The sequence below is a fragment of the Salvelinus alpinus genome, chromosome 35 (assembly GCF_045679555.1).
Source record: "Salvelinus alpinus chromosome 35, SLU_Salpinus.1, whole genome shotgun sequence".
In the NCBI taxonomy this organism is placed as follows: domain Eukaryota; kingdom Metazoa; phylum Chordata; class Actinopteri; order Salmoniformes; family Salmonidae; genus Salvelinus; species Salvelinus alpinus.
The window spans coordinates 13140769-13159797 of record NC_092120.1 but is presented as its reverse complement, the minus strand read 5'-3'; the positions used below and the strand labels follow the sequence as shown (position 1 = coordinate 13159797).

General features: G+C 43.7%; 1 protein-coding gene across 2 annotated transcripts; it reads left to right on the top strand.

Annotated features, from left to right (window-relative positions):
- Positions 1 to 1233: 1233 nt before the first annotated feature.
- Positions 1234 to 18276, top strand: LOC139564241 (nuclear receptor subfamily 2 group F member 5-like). 2 transcript variants are annotated; one of them, XM_071383595.1, is made up of 4 exons: positions 1234 to 1501; positions 12975 to 13255; positions 13604 to 13850; positions 16164 to 18276. In XM_071383595.1, the coding sequence occupies exons 2-4, from the start codon at positions 12992 to 12994 to the stop codon at positions 16478 to 16480; spliced, it is 828 nt and encodes a 275-aa protein (XP_071239696.1). In that variant the 5' UTR covers positions 1234 to 1501; positions 12975 to 12991; the 3' UTR covers positions 16481 to 18276. The 2 variants fall into 2 exon arrangements, with proteins under 2 accessions (XP_071239696.1, XP_071239695.1); XM_071383594.1 differs by having other exon boundaries at positions 1235 to 2358.
- The last annotated feature ends 753 nt before the right edge of the window (positions 18277 to 19029 follow it).

Sequence of the window (19029 nt, the reverse complement as noted above, 5' to 3'; positions counted from 1 at the left end):
GGCATTTCCATTTGTGAAAATGTATTGGCCTTAAGAGAGCTAACTTTTGGCGCACAACGGTTGGGGACATTTAGGGAGTATTTCCCTCTGCATGTTATGACACGTCTGGGGGAAAAAATCTACTCACAGATCTGTTGCGAGAAAACATACATTGTTGATGTTGTCAAAGTTGCTAGTCTTAAATGCTGTTATCAACATCTGACATTTCAGGCCGGAGTTAGAAAATATGAATTTGTATTTGAGTTAGGCCTATACCTTCGATTTTGACTATGATCAAGTCACAAACAAATGGCTGTTACATATACTGCTATTAATATCCCATGACCCAGGCCTAGGTTATCAAATTCTGCAGAGTGAAGGGTTTGAAACATGTACTATTTTAGTTGAATTTACTTCTAGTCTTCACATGGGATTCTGCTGCGGTCATGTACAATGGTCTTATTACTCCTCAAATGACAGATCAGGACCTGTCTGGAAAAATAATGAGGTCCCTGCTGTTTTCAGCTTGAAAACCCCATTAGAGAAAAACACAGTAGCCATCGTTAATTACTGCTATGGCCTTTTGTGCATTGATATCCAGATGGCAAGTTTAGCTGCACAACAAACTGACAAAATTAACACTCCATATGTGTCTTGGTGAGAAGTTTGACAACTTGGTTTGGCACAATCGATAATCTTACTGTGAAAACTGTATAGCTTTCAGCACGTGGGCATAACATTAAACATTCAGAAAGAGTGCATTGTGGTATCAGTAGGACATACAAGTAATTATTAAAACATTTAAAAAAAAAGTGAATTAAAGTGGGTATGATTGAGTTCAATAGCCATCAAATAAACAATGAAAATAAAAGGTAAATTAGAGTGGAACAGTTGATAAAGACTGATGTTTGGGGACGTATTTGACATAGGCCTATTACTTTGATAAAAGCATTTTACCGTTCGACTGAGGCCTAACAGTTTTGTGTTATTAAATTTAAAAAATCAAGATTTATGTCTACGTTGCTTTGTGTATACAGCTACACTCTGCTATACAGTAATAACACAGCCACTCTATCAACCAGAACATACTGTATAGCTAATCGGCGGCTGCGCCAATTGGAGAGTGCCTTACTGCTTTATTCTCCTCTGGCCAATTGAATCTGCCCGCACATGCGTAAAACCGATCTCAATGAGAGGAGGGGTCATGCCTTATATGGTAGTTTTGGCCTTATATGGGGGGGCTACAAGCACGGCTGTTTAGTGTCACTTTCACCAAATTCTAACTATGATTCTCAGAGATGGGACAGATAGCCGACGGGTGAAGTACATGATTGGCAAAGATATCTGCTTGTAAACATACTGCATCTACCACAGAGCACTCCATCCATGGTTTATCGACATTTCTATTCAGACCTCATCGTGGCGCACAACAGTAGAGGAACGAAAGTAACTTTTCTTTTGGGATTGCACGTCCGTATGAGTTCACAAGACAACTTCGATCACATAATTGCGTAGAACTATGGTCAGTATTGTGTTTTTGTGATTGGGACAATATTTTGATTTAGTTCAGTTCGAATATTAAGCAGAATAAGATTCGAGGCAGTCGATATTCATGAAAATGACACTTTAACGACCACTTCTCCATTCTGTACATGCTGTATTGTTAGTCGACTTTTCAAATACACTCTAAGTTTTTGAGAGAGCGTGTTTATGGATTTCTGCGCAGAGCAGAACACTGGCAGTAGCCTCCATTCTTACGCAATAGCCATGTTGATACCGTGCTGTCTTCGTAAACTTTGATATAAGTTTACAGAAGATACGTTTACGACAGGGACATTTGATTAACTAGAGAACATCTATTTGATAATATATTAAATACTTTTTGGAGGAAGTGGGAAGCGCCTTTTCGCCCTGCCTTGTTTTCCCAAGACGTCAGAACGGATTCTTATCTTCTCCCCGCGCTACGGAGTTGGACTCGTATCTGTTGTTTAACCAAATTGTTTTAGGATAGCATGGCAATGGTAGTAAACCAGTGGCAAGAGAACATTTCGCCGGATCCCGGGTCCCAGCTCCAGATTTGCAGTCAGGAGCCTGGCGGGACACCGGGAACCCCCTCTGGTTCCACCCCGGGGAACGATGCACTTTCCGGGGACAAGATTCCCAACGTGGACTGCATGGTGTGCGGGGATAAGTCCAGTGGCAAGCATTACGGCCAATTCACCTGCGAGGGCTGTAAAAGCTTCTTCAAGCGTTCGGTGCGACGGAACCTCAGTTACACATGCCGGGGGAACCGCGACTGTCCCATCGACCAACATCATCGGAACCAATGCCAGTACTGCCGACTGAAGAAGTGCCTCAAAGTCGGCATGAGAAGAGAAGGTAAGACAAGATTTGAGATTCGGTGAAGACTGTAGCCTTTATGGAAATGTAATGTAAATTAATAAAATGATCAAATTGAGTTTGGGCGGACGTTTGATGTCAAGAATATCGGTGCGTAAAGTTGAAACCATATAACGTTAGTGATTTAACGATGGATATCCGTGTCTTATAGATTTCCTGCTTCTATCAGTCATAGTTCCCCTAAAAGGCATTTGTAGTCTTCTGTAACGCAATATTTGTTGTTTCAGATCGTCTACCCTTGTATTTCCTATTCAGTCCATAGTATGCAATTATTTTTCTCCCCTCGGAAAAGGGCTCCCTTTGTCTCCCCAATTAATTCTGGTGTTTGCTCCTCTACACCCTATCCGCTACAAGAGGGCCCGCTACATGTATTGTATTGTGCATGATTAAGAACGGGTCAATTAGTGCGAAAGAAGAACAGTGGCAACGTGTTCGCAAAGCACTGCGTTTCACTTTTAATCAGTCAGCTTGGACCTTGCCGCGTCATGTTCAATCAGATGAGTTGTGTTAATTACAACACGCCAACCAGACACTTGTAATCTTCACAAAGCTTTGCACATGCATGTCTCCATGCTGGACGTCGGTGTACTCTGTGTTTTATGCGTTACCCACCAACAATACTACATTTCTCTAATCATAAATACATGTGCATCGCTGTGCAGTGTAGCCTACTCTGGAGTCAACCTTGTTAGTTTATTGTAATAGATTTTTATCGCAAATTATATACTGTAATTCTTGCTAAACCTGGCCACGCAAGCTGTTGTGGATACTCCAAAAGGTTCCTATGATATGACCATAAACAGTGCAAATAGTGACACAAACAGTAGTCAACAGAAGACGTGCGCTCTGTGCAGGAAGCACGCTGTGTTTAACTTCCAGTGTGGGAGTGTATCAAGCAGGCAGGCCTATTACAAACGAGGTCTTGAATACAGTAGCCTCTGTCATAATGAACTATACAATACATTTTAGGTGGAAATACCCGTCCTATCGCCTACAATTATCATTCAAGGGATCTCGTTAGTGTGCTAGTGTGTACACTGTACACAGTTCATGTAAAACACTGCAGGGTAAATTTAGTCAGCCATGCCCCTTTCTGACTGAATGAACCCGAGGAAATCTCCTGACACAGCGCAGTCTGTTGACCTTTCATCTACATAAACATGCTCAGTATGTTATCAGACCATTATTTGGCTACATTATATATTAACTACTGCAGATAACATTTTAAAAGGGATTTGATTTGCTATGTTACTATTATATGGTCTAGAATAATATTCAGCAAAAACACGATTCAGAAATCTCAATTCTTTCAAGTGTTGATTAAATTGGTACAGGTCTGTCATACGCAAAACAGACTCATCCTCATCGTGGATTATAGGCCTAGAGACCTGTCCTCGTAAGTGTCAGTGCCTTTGAGGAACATCTTGAAATCGCACTTCTTTAAAATATTAAAAGTGTTGGTTTTAAATTGATGATGACTGACGTGGTTAATGCAGGCCTAGGCATAACTATTTTGTATATGCCTAATTTTCTAATTGACATTCAATCAATAATTATAATTGAAATGTTATGCAGAGTTGTGTTGTACTACAACCAAGTGTTAGCAATGCTTTTAAACGGCAACCTTTGTGAGGTAGTAAATAAAACATATTTAAAACAAATTTGTTTTCTTTAGGTCTACCAATCATTTTCAAACCCTGAAAGCAAATCAAATTATCTTTTTAGTCAGATTATAATTAACAAAATATTAGAGGCATAATTTGGTGTGAAATAGTCTACATATATGTTTCTAACTCAGCAATAGGGCCTAAGATAAAGTCCTGCTAACTATTTGCCCTGAAAAGTTCAGAGATAGCCTAATGGTGGGGATAATTAATAATAAAAGCACCAATTGTACACATTTAAATGCAGCATTGCAATCACATTAAAGGCTTACTGGTAGCAGCGAGAAAGGAGTAAGACTACACACCCAAAGCTACTTTTCGTCTTCCCCAGAGGTCATACATAAGTCATGTTTCTTCTACATAATGCACCTGGGTCGGCTGACAGAGGAGGCCATTGGGCTTTCTGAGTTATAATCCGTGTGAATTTTGGAACATTTTGGAAATAGACAAATGTACATTCCTGCCCTGAATATGGATTTGAAATCATCTCAAATTGATTGTTGAAACTATCAATAATTAACTTTGTAATAGTTATTCAAAAACGTGTGTTTGCTCTTGGGTTAAAGCAGAGGACTATCACTTCTATAACAGTCATCAGAAATATCTTTAATTTCCCCAAATATAAAGAAACCACTACAAGGTATTGCTTACTTGTGTTATGCAAGCCATGCACAAAATAATCATCTAAATATCATGCTATTCTCGAAACATGGATTGGTAACCAGTGGTGTGTATTCATGGCTGCCAAGGGAAGCCAGGCGGACCCAAAAAATTGACCAAGAAAAAAAATAAATACGGAACAAAAATATAAATGCAACATGTAAAGTGTTTCATGAGCTGAAATAAAATACCCAAGAAATTTTCCATATGCACAAAAAGCTTATTTCTCAAACAAAATGGCACAAATTTGTTTACATCCATGTTAATGAGCAAATCCCCCTTTGCCAAGATAATCCATCCACCTGACAGGTGTGGCATATCAAGAAGCTGATTAAACAGCATGATCATTACACAGGTGCACCTTGTGCTGGGGACAATAAAAGGCCACTCTAAAATGTGCCGTTTTGTCACACAACACAATGGCAAGTTTTGAAGGAGTGTGCAATTGGCATGCTGACTGCAGGAATGTCCACCAGAGCTATTTAATATACATTTCTCTACCATACGCTGCCTCCAACGTCATTTTAGAGAATTTGGCAGTACGTCCAACCGGCTTTACAACTGCAGACCATGTGTAACCACGCCAGCCCAGGACCTCCACATCTGGCTTCTTCACCTAAGGGATCATCTGAGACCAGCCACCTGTACAGCTGATGAAACTGAGGAGTATTTCTGTCTGTAATAAAGCCCTTTTGTGGGGAAAAACTGAGTCTGATTGGCGGGGCCTGGCTCCCCTGTGGGTGGGCCGATGCCCTCCCAGGCCCACCCATGGTTGTGCCCCTGCCAAGTCATGTGAAATCCATAGATTAGGGTCTAATTCATTTATTTCAACTGACTGATTACCTTATATGATCTGCCCCTCTGTCTCTGTATGTGTAGGCCATGTATCTGATGCTGTCTGGTTTAAAGAGTATGACATTGTTGCCTCTCGTAGCATTGAATGCAAGGGAAGCCAGCGAGCATTTGGCCTCCATTGATAAAAAAGCATCAAATAATAGCCAATCAGCATTGAGCAAAACTGAGTGAGCTCAACTGTGAATGGTCCTGGTGCACCAAAAGCACAAAAGTGTTAAGGGTAAGCAGCTTGGATTTGGCGTCACTCCTATCAAATTGAATTGAGAGCATACGTCATTGACAGAAGCAACTTCAATTGTTGCGTTGTTGTGTTGTTGTCATCCGGTGGCTAGCTAGCTAAAATTGTCCCTTTCCTAAATTAGACATGGATGGAGATAGGGATTTGGACTTGTGGTTTTACTTAATTCTCTGGTACTGGCAATAATTATAACGGTGATTCTGATCCAACCATTAATTCATACATTGTGCCCCTGGCCTGAGAGGATGGAAGTTCAATATGTAGCAAGTTTTAGAAGGCTAATGTAACTAGCTAATGTTGCCCATGAAAGGAAGTTAGATTAGTGAGCAAACATTTTAGCCAGGTAGCCTAGGACAAAAAAATCCCCTGTTCTAGCAATCCTCCCTCTCTCCCACTCACACACGCACACACACACGCACACGCACACGCACACACACACACACACACACGCACACGCACACGCACACGCACACGCACACACAGAAATCAACCATGGACAGCCACATCATATTTAGCTTGATGATTGGAATAAATAGTTTTTTGTATCTTTTAGTTGTCACTGTATTAGACAAAGCATAGGTTGAAATGTTGAAGTTGAAATGGTGCTGAAATAGTGGAGGCAGCTCCTGTTTTCTTTGCAACTTGTGGTAACTCTCCGTGGTTCTAAATCAATAGTTGTTTAGTGGTCCAAAAATGTGGGAAACATTACCTTGCTTGACCATGCTGTAGGTCATGTAACTATTTGTTACATGCAAAATGCTTTGTGGGCTTCACCGGATAGATGTTGCTCTCTGGTTTTGTGATGAAACAAAGGTGTGGTTGAATTTATTCTACCACTGTGTCTTCTTATTGTCTCTGCCTTTAGGCCTATATATCACAGTGTCAAGGCATATGAACTAACAGGTTTTAGAGCAAACAATGTAATTATCACAACACATAGAGTAGGTTGTAATATGGTATTTTTCCTGGCTTCCCCAGTGATTTTACCCACGCCCTTCTACTGTTGGTAACATGCGTAAAAGTAACGTATTGATGGTGTAGGAGGCCTCTGCCAGTGAAAATAAACAAATATAGCAGAATATCAACAACAAAGCGTATAAAAACAAACCTGACAGGTTATGTTTGTGGTTAGGCGGGCCTTTCTTGTCGACCAAGTCGCTGCCCCGCATCTCCCCTCCCTCTCCAAAAATGCACCACTCCCTAGTGGCGAAATTCTGTAAAACATGGCAACGTTTTAGTAAGGTACAAAAAACGAGTAATTGATCCTATCTATGCTGTAACTTGCTCCAAAATGTACTTCACAGACATCTGCATTATTTAAGTTAAGTGTCACATTCGCTGGCTAATTCAGGAGTGTTATTTGGACAGTTCAGTTGATCTTTACGGTGACCCTTAGTGTGTAACTTGACTGAGAGGTCACTCTATTTCAGCCCACATAGATATCGAATATCTTGTGTTAAAGGTTGATTTATACTAAACAGTCATGTAAAAGGTCATGTTTACCTCTTCACTGCTCTACCTGTTTGGCACCTCTGGCATCTCTACTCTCCATGTTTCTCAATGACATTACTGCTTAGAGTAGAACACTGGTTTAAGGGATAAGGAAGTAGTGAGGAAGAGAGAGACAGTGAACCTGTGCAACTGGCTGACAGTTCCTTGGGCTAGTTGGGAGAGAAGTGCATATCATGTTAGGCTGTCGGAATGTTCCGTATGTGCTCCTCTGACCTTAGGGAGACCAAAAAAGACCAATATAGACTGTGATGTTTGTCAAATTCACACGTTCGAAGAACACACTGTATACTTGACACATTGACAATTTTACATTCACAACTAGCAGCCTTCTTCTCATGCATACAATACATTCCCTACCAGCTACCACACATAGTGACATGGTCACAGATACCAACTCACATGGTGACATGCACCCAGAGATTGGCATGGACAGGCACACTGTCCACTAGAGTACACACTCTAGATCAGGAGTCTCCAACCTTTTCTAGTATGGGAGCTACTTTTAAAAAATGAAACGTGTCGCGAGCTACTCATTTTTTCTAGCTATGTTTTCTGTCAATATACCTGCTAATATAATGGTTAATAAACAAGCGGGGTCCTATAGAATTTTTCTTCACAATTCTGTTTTAGATTTTCCCAACCAATGTTTTTTTCTTAGTTTTATTTTTCCTGGTTTTAGATTTTCAGATTTTTTCACTCTCAAAATTGCAATTATTCATAGAGAAACAACGAAATTGGATGTTGTGAGTCCATGTCAAAGCTCAAATTAAATCAGAAGACCCTTTTGTAGGTCTGGAAATAAAACTAGCAAATTCATTTTTTTGTGTGTTATTCCCCTTTAGTTGTGCATCTGGCCTTTTAATTGCAAATCTAGCAAGTGAGGATTGTGCCATCTAATGTGCTGGTCTAGTGATGGTTCTGTACTGCTAATGCTCATTTCATGGCAACGTTTTCAAATAATAGATACAAATGATATACTTACTCATGATATACTTCTGCCAGGTATGCCTACTTTGCAGTTAATATTTAATTGAGAAGGATTGGGAGAAAGTATTTCTGTCAACCCACAAGACGGTTATCACATCAACTGGCTACACACGGAGTGACAAAAGCACGCACCACACAGACAGACAGGGGCAATATTGATGGAAATTTATTGGCAGATGGTGTTAGGTTTGGCATTTTAAGCCAATAGTGGCTAACTAGGGGTGGGATAATATCAATAAATAGTAGCTGGGAGCTTGTGGTGTCTGATACTTGTGAGATTTGTTTATGACAGTGTGCCGTGGAATACGTGAAAATTGCATGTACTTTCAGAATTGTTTGGCGAGTTACTCATAGGTGATCTGGTAGCTACTGGTAGCTCGCTATCAACCTGTTGGAGAACACTGCTCTAGATTGTTCATAGTAAGTACATAGTTACGATTGTTCATAGACAGAGCATTCAAAGACAGATTATCTTCATTGTGACTCCTAGTGTGTGTCCTTCAATGGTAAATAACACAGGGAAAGTCCTGTATATTGATATTCAGTTACTCATACATAGGATTATGAAACACATCACTCTTGACGAGACTCGCTGCTACAGCTGGTGACCCTTGGTTCACACCGACTAAACACAGAGACGGATATACTGTAGGTCAACGGGAACCAGAAACTAAACATTAATAATGGAGATGTTCAAGGTCCAAATGTGAGGTTGACTCTATTGAGTAAGTACCACGGCTCGCTAGCTGACTGCCTTTATTGACTAATCCATACACGTTGTTCAGTTTGTATGAGCAGGCAATCACAACCCGAGACTAGTTTGACCCCTAAACTCTGGCCCGCCAAAACATTCCCCTATTTCAATACTTGTTAGAATAGGTCTCTTTAAGTCCAAGCTGGCTGTAAGGTTCCAGCACCATGGCTTCCATATTGACAGAGGCCTTGCCATTATTCACTGTCAGAAAGCAGCCTCCATTGAAGTGACAGGCCACGAAGAGACCATAGAGCTGAGGCACTAGTCGTTTCCCATTCTGATATCCCCAAGGCTAGGATTTAATATTTTAGAGGAGGGGGCTGTGTGTGGAGGAATAGAGCTCACTCTGCAGAGATGGGCTTCGTTTGACACCTCAAGGTGAATAGACTCCAGTTCACGATACATTGCGTGTCATATTGTCATGTTTCTCTGTTGAGTCTCTCATTTTCTCTGTTGTCTGTACAATAGCCAGGTTAGCCTATTGCTACAATATGAAAGGCTAGCCTTTACAGTAAGTCCAGCGTTATCCATATCCATTGTTACATTTTGAAATATTGTGTTGTTTTGAATCCAGGCCAATTTACACCAATTTTCTTGAGATACAGCCATTGAGTTTTTAACTCAATGTAATGAAAATGAATCGCTTGTATAGCATAGCTTGTTGTGTGATATCTTCCATTGTAGAAATGGATATGAGTGAGTAGAGAGATGGATAGAAAGCCAGAGCACTCCTCCGTGCAGGGTGCATTTCTGTTATTAATTCATATCTGCTTCATCAAAGCAGCGCCAACGTGACTGGGTGGATATTAAAGAGGCTACGTTTGCAGCTAATGCGTCTGAGCTTCCTCACCGGGAAGCTCTCTCCATCTCCGTCTGTCTGTATCTCTCTCCCTGTCTCTTTACCCGTTCCCTCTCCCTTTCCATACAATGTCATACTTCACTCTGTCTCCCTCCCTCCCTCTTCCTTGATCCCATTGTCTCTTTCAGGGGTTCCCAAACTTTTTCACTATGCCCCCCCCCCTTCCAGCATTGCTTATTTTCTGCAATTCTACGCATTTTGTCATGTCTAATGTGTATTCATGTGATATTTATAGGTCTCTAAGGTATGCAGTGACTAACATGACAAGAGGAACTGATGATGCACTACCCAATTTCGGGAATTGCACCTTGTGCATTCTACTATTACAACTTTCAAGAGTATGTTTAAAGCCAGACTGAGTTCCTTTATTTTTTTATTTTGTGGGGGGGACCACCCCTTCCGACCCTTTGGGGGCGCGCCCCACAGTTTGGGAACCACTGGTTTATTTCACTTCATCCCTCTATTTCTCAATTCTCTACTCTTTCACTCACCTTCATCTTCATTCTCAACCTATTTTCTTCTCTCCTTTCCTCTCACCCTTTCTACCTCTCTTTCTCTCCACGTCTTTCTCACAGCCTTGGCCCCCTTTCCTCTGTGAATTTGTAGTTGACTAAGGGTAAATGGTTTGACTTTTTGCTGGGGGATTGGTGCTTCACTGTAACCCTTGCATGCAGAGTGAGAGCAGTGACCCAAGAGTCCGGAGTTCAACCCAAGCTAAAGGAGTCTGTGAGAAGCACAGGAATAACACATGACTGTCACATCACACACTCATCAGACACTCCTCTCTGAACGGGCTTACACAATACACACTGCTTTACTGTCCAAAATAAGCATTTTTTTGTGTATCTGTGTTTGAATGTTACAGTATCTTGTGTTTTTTGTTAGCAGACTTTTAAGGGACTACACGAAAACCATTATACCACTTATCTCAGTTGACAATGAGGCTGTGCCAAATCTGTCATGCTTCTAGTACATAGCCCCTGTCTATGACCTTTTACAGGAGCAGATAGTCCTTAATTGTATTTATCTACAATAGTTTCAACTGTCTTGTACTTCTAGCACAATGACTAAAGGCCAAATAAGGACAGCCTTGGTGGGATGCTTAACTCCACGGCAACACACTCTCTGTGACTCGCTGTGGTGGTGTTTTTTAAAAGTCACGGCTGAAATCGCCCATGATACCTGTTTCGTGCCCTTTTCTCCCCTCTGCCTTATTTATGTACCTTGATGTTAGATGTAGTGCCATGGTCTTTCTGTTTGGGGTTTTAGGCTCTTTAGTTGTTTGGTCCCACTGTTTGCCAGTACCTCTACTGTCAAGAGATAGGGGATTTGGTCTTTCCAATCACACTAAGCCACCGCCGACCAATTAGAAATCGGGAAATCGATTATGGCAGGCATTCAAATCTGTCTCTACATCCTCACTCTCACTCTCTCTCATCCCATGCCACTCACTATCTTTCTCCCTCTCCCTTTTACCCTGTCTATGCCCTTCTCTCCCTGTCTCATTAATTTCCCTTGCTCATTCACATAGAGATGCTTTTCATGCGTCATTTCCACTCAAGCACTCACGCACTCACACACAACCTCCTCAAAGAAGCTTTTCAGAAGACAAGTGGATGGGGTGGATTTGGCATCTGGTGGATTACGGCATTAATCATTATGATGCATTGATTATTATTATTTTAATTCAGATAGTTATAATAACATACTAACCTCTAATGAAGGACAACCATGTTCTAGAAAAAGTTCAGGTTTGGGTACGACCAGGAGTTGTTTTTTTGTGAGTGACATGGTACGGCCCATTGTGCAATGCTGTCTCTGTACGCTACGTTGTCGTTTGCAAAGTGAGGCAACATTCTTTCCCTGGGACAGGAGTGCTTGTGTTCAAGGGAGACCAGTATTTTTTGGTCACAAACTCAAACGTTTTTCTTATCATTCAACAGTCTTGAAATTCTATGGACATATCTATTGACTTACTATGTTCTTGAGTGATTTGACCTGCCCTCTTTGGTACACTGCAGTGTATAACATTTTCACAGCTGTTGTGTCGAAGGACAGGTGATGCTGAGTTTCAAAGTATTTTCCAAACACTAGCCTGCCCTCCCTCCCTCCCTCCCTCCCTCCCTCCCTCCCTCCCTCCCTCCCTCCCTCCCTCCCTCCCTCCCTCCCTCCCTCCCTCCCTCCCTCCCTCCCTCCCTCCCTCGTACTCTCTCTCTCCCTCGTACTCTCTCTCTCCTTCTCTCTCTCCCTCGTTCTGTAACTGTAGAGGGAGTTATTAGTCAGACAGCGGGGATGACTGAACAGGTGTTTTCCAAATGGGCTTTGAGCTGCCGCTTCTTAGCTCGGCGGGGGTGGGGATGTGTGCTTAGCCTCTGCGTGCCCCCTTCCCCTTCGGCTGAGCCATTTGGCAGTGTGGGGGGGGGCTGCCCACACTGGGCAGAGGTGTGAAGAACCATAGTGTCTTTACTGGCTGCTGGTTGCCATTACTCACTGATGAACGGCACCGGGGTCTGCCGGTCAGGAGACAGAGTGCCGACACATTTAGAGCCGCAGAAATGTCCCCCCATTTCTCCACGCTTTGCACCCCCCACCTCCAACCTCCACCCTCCTTCCTCCTCTCCCCAGACATGGCTTTTAGCTGCTAGCCCCAGTGTGATTTGGCCCTATATATTCCCATTGAGAAAGAGCAGACTCGTCTGAGTGCCTCTAGATGCTGCTTTATGACACAGTGGTAATTGCAGCCTACTAAATCAAGGCAGTTAGTGTTGGACGCAGTCATGACGATGTGAATGCAGAGAAGCTTCAGGTCCTAAATGTTACTGTAACTGTGCCAGCTTGGATTGAAATAAAGCCTCTTAGGATAGATGGATAGAGTGCAGCCACATGAATGAATGAAAGGTGCAGTAGTCTAACCAAGTTAGCTCCATGCCAAACAATTAGCTTCTAGCACTTCAGTATTCGCTTATGAAATGTCAAAAGAGGGAAAATGTATTTTGCTCATAAAATTCAAACGCTTTATCGCCTTATTTTCTTAACCCTTTCTTTCTTTCTCTCTCTCTCCCTCAGCTGTCCAGAGAGGCCGCATGTCCAACTCCCAGTCTAGCCCGGGTCAGTATCTGACCAATGGCAGCGACCCTTACAACGGGCAGCCCTACCTATCAGGATTCATCTCTTTGCTGCTGCGCGCCGAGCCTTATCCCACGTCCCGCTACGGGTCCCAGTGCATGCAGGGAAACAACCTGATGGGCATCGAGAACATCTGCGAGCTGGCCGCACGGCTACTCTTCAGCGCTGTGGAGTGGGCCAAGAACATCCCCTTCTTCCCTGACCTGCAGCTCATGGACCAGGTGAGGATGACCATTTTTTATGCCTGACTATAATCTTTTTTATGCCTGACTAGAAAATAGAAATTATGAATGTGGTGTGGTCACTTTATTTGGATAGTCCCTTATGGATGAGCTGTAGATGCTCAACACAGATATTGCCCAGAACAAATATGTCTATGTCTGCAATTGGTATGTCATGTAAAGGTTCAATTGTGGGGTCAGCAGCCTTTAAGTTGGAGCATATCACTAACACTTGCCATACTCAATCATCTGCATAAGGAAGATTAACACTATTATCCTTGTTTCCCAGAACCACCCTCTGTCCACTCTGAACTAACCAATTCTACCACCATTCCTCCCGTGCCCTAGGTGGCGCTCCTGCGCATGTCATGGAGTGAGCTGTTTGTGCTGAACGCGGCCCAGTGCTCCATGCCGCTGCACGTGGCGCCCCTGCTGGCGGCGGCCGGCCTACACGCATCGCCCATGTCTGCGGAGCGCGTGGTGGCGTTCATGGACCACATCCGGGTGTTCCAGGAGCAGGTGGAGAAACTGAAGGTTCTGCAGGTGGACACAGCTGAGTACTCCTGCCTCAAATCCATCGTGCTCTTCACCTCCGGTGAGTGGCGTTGACTTTAGTGGTTTCTGTTTCTATATGTCTTTGTTTATGTCTATCTGTAGGATAGTTTGTGTTGTATTTTGTGCAGAACTACACATTTAGGTCATAGTGGTCACTCCAGATAAGTTAGCAGACGTATAGAGTCTGCAGTACAGCATGTGGTTAACAACCAAGTGGTTAACAATGTATTTGTAAACAATGTATCTATAATATATGGATACCATATCAATATTATCATGGATGGACTACTTATATGAGCTAAAGAAGCGTAAATATTGGTGAAATAGCAATATAAAAACAATAGTTTGCTTATTGCTTTGATACACCACTTTTGCCACTGTATGAGGCACAGTAGATAATTATGGTTATTCTACGCCACCCAGAATGCTGTCAGATCTGGGTTTGGGATGTGTTGAGGATTCATTGTTTATGACCCAGGGGGTATGAGTGTGAGAGAATCCAACTCTGAGGTCTTGCTTTTTGTTTCCTGTCGATCGCATTTTTCCTCGTCTCCATCACACAGCTTGTCAGAATCACTTTGCATGTACCTAGTTCTGGCTCGCACTCTTCCATTTGGATGGCTGAAGAACCCCTTCGCTCTTCTCATTTATTTCATCACCCTCTTCTCCTTCACGCTTCCATCTATTATTGAAACCAGTCAGGCAGCCCCTCCCCTTTCCTCCTCTCCAAACCCCAGCCCTCTCACCCCTGCCCCCACCACCGTGCTTGAATTATTCATGGTGGGTTGCAGCAACAAGGGGGATTCGCCGCAGCCCAGGCCCTGACCTACACAACCCCTGTAGCTCTGAGCATCCATGTGATCCGTCCCACAACTCCAGCCAACACACACGCATACACACACACATGCATGTACACACAATGAGATAGACAGACCATTCGTAGACCAGGCCCCCCATCGAGACCTGCCTGCATGAGCTAACAAGGACAGACAAAATCTCTATACCTCCTCTCACCTCCACCCTCAGACATTCCACCCTATATCCCAGTCCCATCACCCTAAATCAAAGAGCGGCCATCTTACCACCGCCACCATCCTCATCCCCAGAGTGTGGCTGTGTGTGCCCAGGGAGCCAGACAAAGGGAGGAGGTGCCTGTAAAAGATGCCTGCGGAGGGGTCGTGGTAGCACGCGAGGGCTCAGTCACACAGACAGAACTAGCTTTCTCAGCCACTGATGCCTCACACAGACCCTAAAATGGTGGATAGCTAAAAAACTGTACGCCTGCCCTCAAAGTGGGAAATGTGGCAGAATTTGCAGTTATACCCCACCTGGGGGGGGGGCCTCTGCGACAAAAATATGAGGCACATGAATCTTTTGTTACGCGGAACTGAAGCTCAGCTGGACCAAGTTTGCGCAGGGGGCCGATTAAAGGGTACTGTAACAAAGGGACTAGCATGCTGGGTGGCGGGTAAAAAAAAATCCTGGCCAAGTGCTTTTACTGCACACTAGAGTAAAGCACTTGGGAGAAAATTACCCTCGCTGTTCGATGCAGCCTTTAAACAAGGTTCATACTGGGGACAGAAACACTGGCACAGTAGAACTGCAGTAAAGCACAGCACCATGCAGTACACTAAATGGGACTTTGTTTTGAGTTCACCCATCTCTGACCCCATAACCACGGAGCTCGAAGGATGTGAAAAGTATCACACACATTCAACACACTCTCTGTGTGATGTGAGACTCACACCAGGGACCGGTGCTAGGGGAGGTGTAAAACTCACACCAGGGACAGGTGCTAGGGGAGGTGTGAGACTCACACCAGGGACCGGTGCTAGGGTAGGTGTGAGACTCACACCAGGGACAGGTGCTACGGGATGATGTGAGACTCACACCAGGGACCGGTGCTAGGGGATGGTGTGAGACTCACACCAGAGACCGGTGCTAGGGGATGGTGTGAGACTCACACCAGGGACCGGTGCTAGGGTAGGTGTGAGACTCACACCAGGGACAGGTGCTAGGGGAGGTGTGAGACTCACACCAGGGACCGGTGCTAGGGGAGTTGTGAGACTCACACCAGGGGCCGGTGCTAAGTGTGGTGTGAGACTCACACCAGGGACTGGTGCTAGGGAAGGTGTGAGAGCAGGGACAAAACCTCGACCCACAACTGAAGGCAAAGGAAATTGTATTCCACTACATAGAATGACATATTTACTTAGGGATACAGACATTTCAGCTCTAATGTTTGTACGTAGCTGGACACAATTTCACATTGCATGTCAGTGTGAGGTCAACTCATCAGAACCATAATGAACCAGAAACTCATCAACACCTAACCTTCCTATCCCTTTCTCAGATGCCATGGGCCTGTCGGATGTGGCCCATGTGGAGAGCATCCAGGAGAAGTCCCAGTGTGCCCTGGAGGAGTATGTGAGGAACCAGTACCCCAGCCAGCCCAACCGCTTCGGCCGCCTGCTCCTGCGGCTGCCCTCCCTCCGCATCGTCTCCTCGCCCGTCATCGAGCAGCTCTTCTTTGTGCGCCTGGTGGGCAAGACGCCCATCGAGACGCTGCTGCGCGACATGCTCCTCTCCGGCTCCAGCTACAACTGGCCCTACATGCCCGTGCAGCGCGACCGCCCCATCTCCCTCCACTACAATGAAAACGGGCCCTGAGGAGGACGAGTCGCTGCGTATTCAGCTCTTCATCCATCCTTCATCGACCATCCCTCAATAACCTCCCTCCGTTTATCTCCTCCCTCCATCCCCTGGAAGACCACCACCGTTCTGCCAAAAAGCAGACTGACCACCTCACCACATCCCTACCCCATTCACCAATCCAGCCATTCACACGCCTCTTCTCCAGGTGACCACGGCCAATAGAGAGACAAGGTGGCTGTCATGGCCCCTCCTACTTCGCCATTGCCACATTTGAGAGGTGACACTAGACGGGCCGGCTGGCAGAAGGGTTTTTGCGCCGTTCTCCTGCAGCTCTGTCGGATTCACGCCGTTAAAGACGACTTTGTCAGTCTCGGACTCGACGCGGTGGCGGCTACTGGCGACGCAGTCACTCTATTGTCGGCACTGTGCTTGCATCTAAAGGAGACATGTCCAAGAATCTCCACTGTATGGCGATTTAGAGCAAGGCCTTTGCCGATAGAACTGCTTGACCGAGAGAGCCAGGCCTAAGGTTCTTCATCAACCAATATTTTTTTTATTAACCCGAAGCCATTAAAAAACAAATGCCAAATTTCCTTGAAATTTTCAGAAGACATTTATTGTGTGTGTGTGTGTGTGTGTGTGTGTGTGTGTATTAGCACTGTTTATAATGAGAGAAATTCATGATTGTGTCCATATGTATGTCATTGACTCATAGACATCCACGTTAAGGGGTATGTTGGGACTAGCTCAGGTTTAGGTTGGGGAGACAGGACAGACATGCCACTATCAGTAGGAAACAGAGAATCACGCCTCACACAGGGCAAAACACCTATCAACAGCCTGTACCAAAGTGGAACATGGATATTAATTGTTTGGATTATCTTTGTGGTAGTGGTGACAAAAACACCTTTTGGTTTGTCTATAATTTGACCTTTTACTTGTATTTAGATGTCAGAGGGTGTGGGAAGTTGCAAAAAATATATATACAAAAATAGGCACTTGCAATGTGAAACTATCCAGAACCCACACTTGACCCACTCCCATCATAAACACAGCACTGGTAGATTCTTCTTCAGCCGCCATTTTGAGGTCAAAACTACAGGGCCACTAACTGGTAATGGTCAGTGTACTTCCGCCACTTCCGCCAATGGTCAGTGTACTTCCGCTAAAGCGGAATATTATACAAGTATCCCTTCATAACATCTACATAATGCTGTCATAGGAATGACATAACACATGCCAGTTAATCCCTGTTAGTTTCATGTCACAATCACATTTGATGTTTTTGTGAAAAATGAAAATTGTTATGGAGCCTGAACCAATAAGCATTTGAAAACTATAGTTGTACTTGCCTTAGAACAAGATTTTGTCACTGAGCATTTATTTTATGACTGTGCCATAATCTGAAGTTACCTGTTATGACAGGCAATATGTCCTCCATATGAGGCCACCTCAATTCAATTGTCATTCAAGCAGCATACTAGGAAATTGTATTACTAACCTCCAAACCTCAATTAAAGTTACAATGGTCATTACTGTGATTTAGCATAGATATTATTGTGTTTTTGTTACCATCAATTGATGACGGGCTGCAAGGCAACACTGATTGTTGGACGACCAGTCTGTTTTTTAACGTGGCACTGGGGTATCAGCAACAGTTATTGGGATTTGAAAGCCATTGGGACCTTGGAGAGCAGGACTGTCTGTTGATAAATTTGTTCACAGAATATTTCTATAAGAGTATGTTTTTTTTCTCTATTTTTGTTTGGAAAAATTGATCCATTAATTGAAATAAAAATGTGTTGTTCACAGTTATTTCTCCATCTTGTGTTGCTGTGATCCGAAACAGCTAACATCCTACTCTATCAACGTATTGCCTAATGCTGTTAACACATGACTTACAGATGTCATAATCAGTCATAACAATGACTAACATTTTAGATGTTTAACTATACTATCAAAGGTTTATTCACTTCAATCACCATGGCATATTCTGTCATTATGACTACAACGTAATACAACTAAATTCTCTTACCAAAGAACAGGCTGAAATCAGGTGATACACCAAGTCGATATGAATTCAAGTGGCCATTTTAGACAGAGCTTATGACAGATGGCTCAAGTCATATGGGTAATTCCATGTAGTGCATTGGCCATGAGTAGTAGTCGCTCAGTGTGGACAGTGTGTTTATCTCAAGCTGTTCGGATATGATGGGGTACAGAGGCATGAAACAAATCAATACTCTAAACCAATCAGTGAGAAACAAAGTGGGGGACTCCCCAACTCTCACGGCAGGGTGCAGCCCAAATGTTGATACTCCCCTGCTGTTTGTGTAAGAGATAGAGTGTAAACAAACACTCTGACCTCTCACTTAATGATGTATGTGTGTGTTTGAGTCAGGGAGAAAAATTGAGAGAGAATCAAGAGAAAGTGCACACATGGTCTTCGACCCTTCAGTTCAGGGTGGTGTGTGTGTATAAGAGAGTGAGGGAGTGGCTTGGTGGGTGGGTACTGTATGTGTAAACAACATCTGTGGTCCTTCACTCAGAGTGGCAGCTCTGTG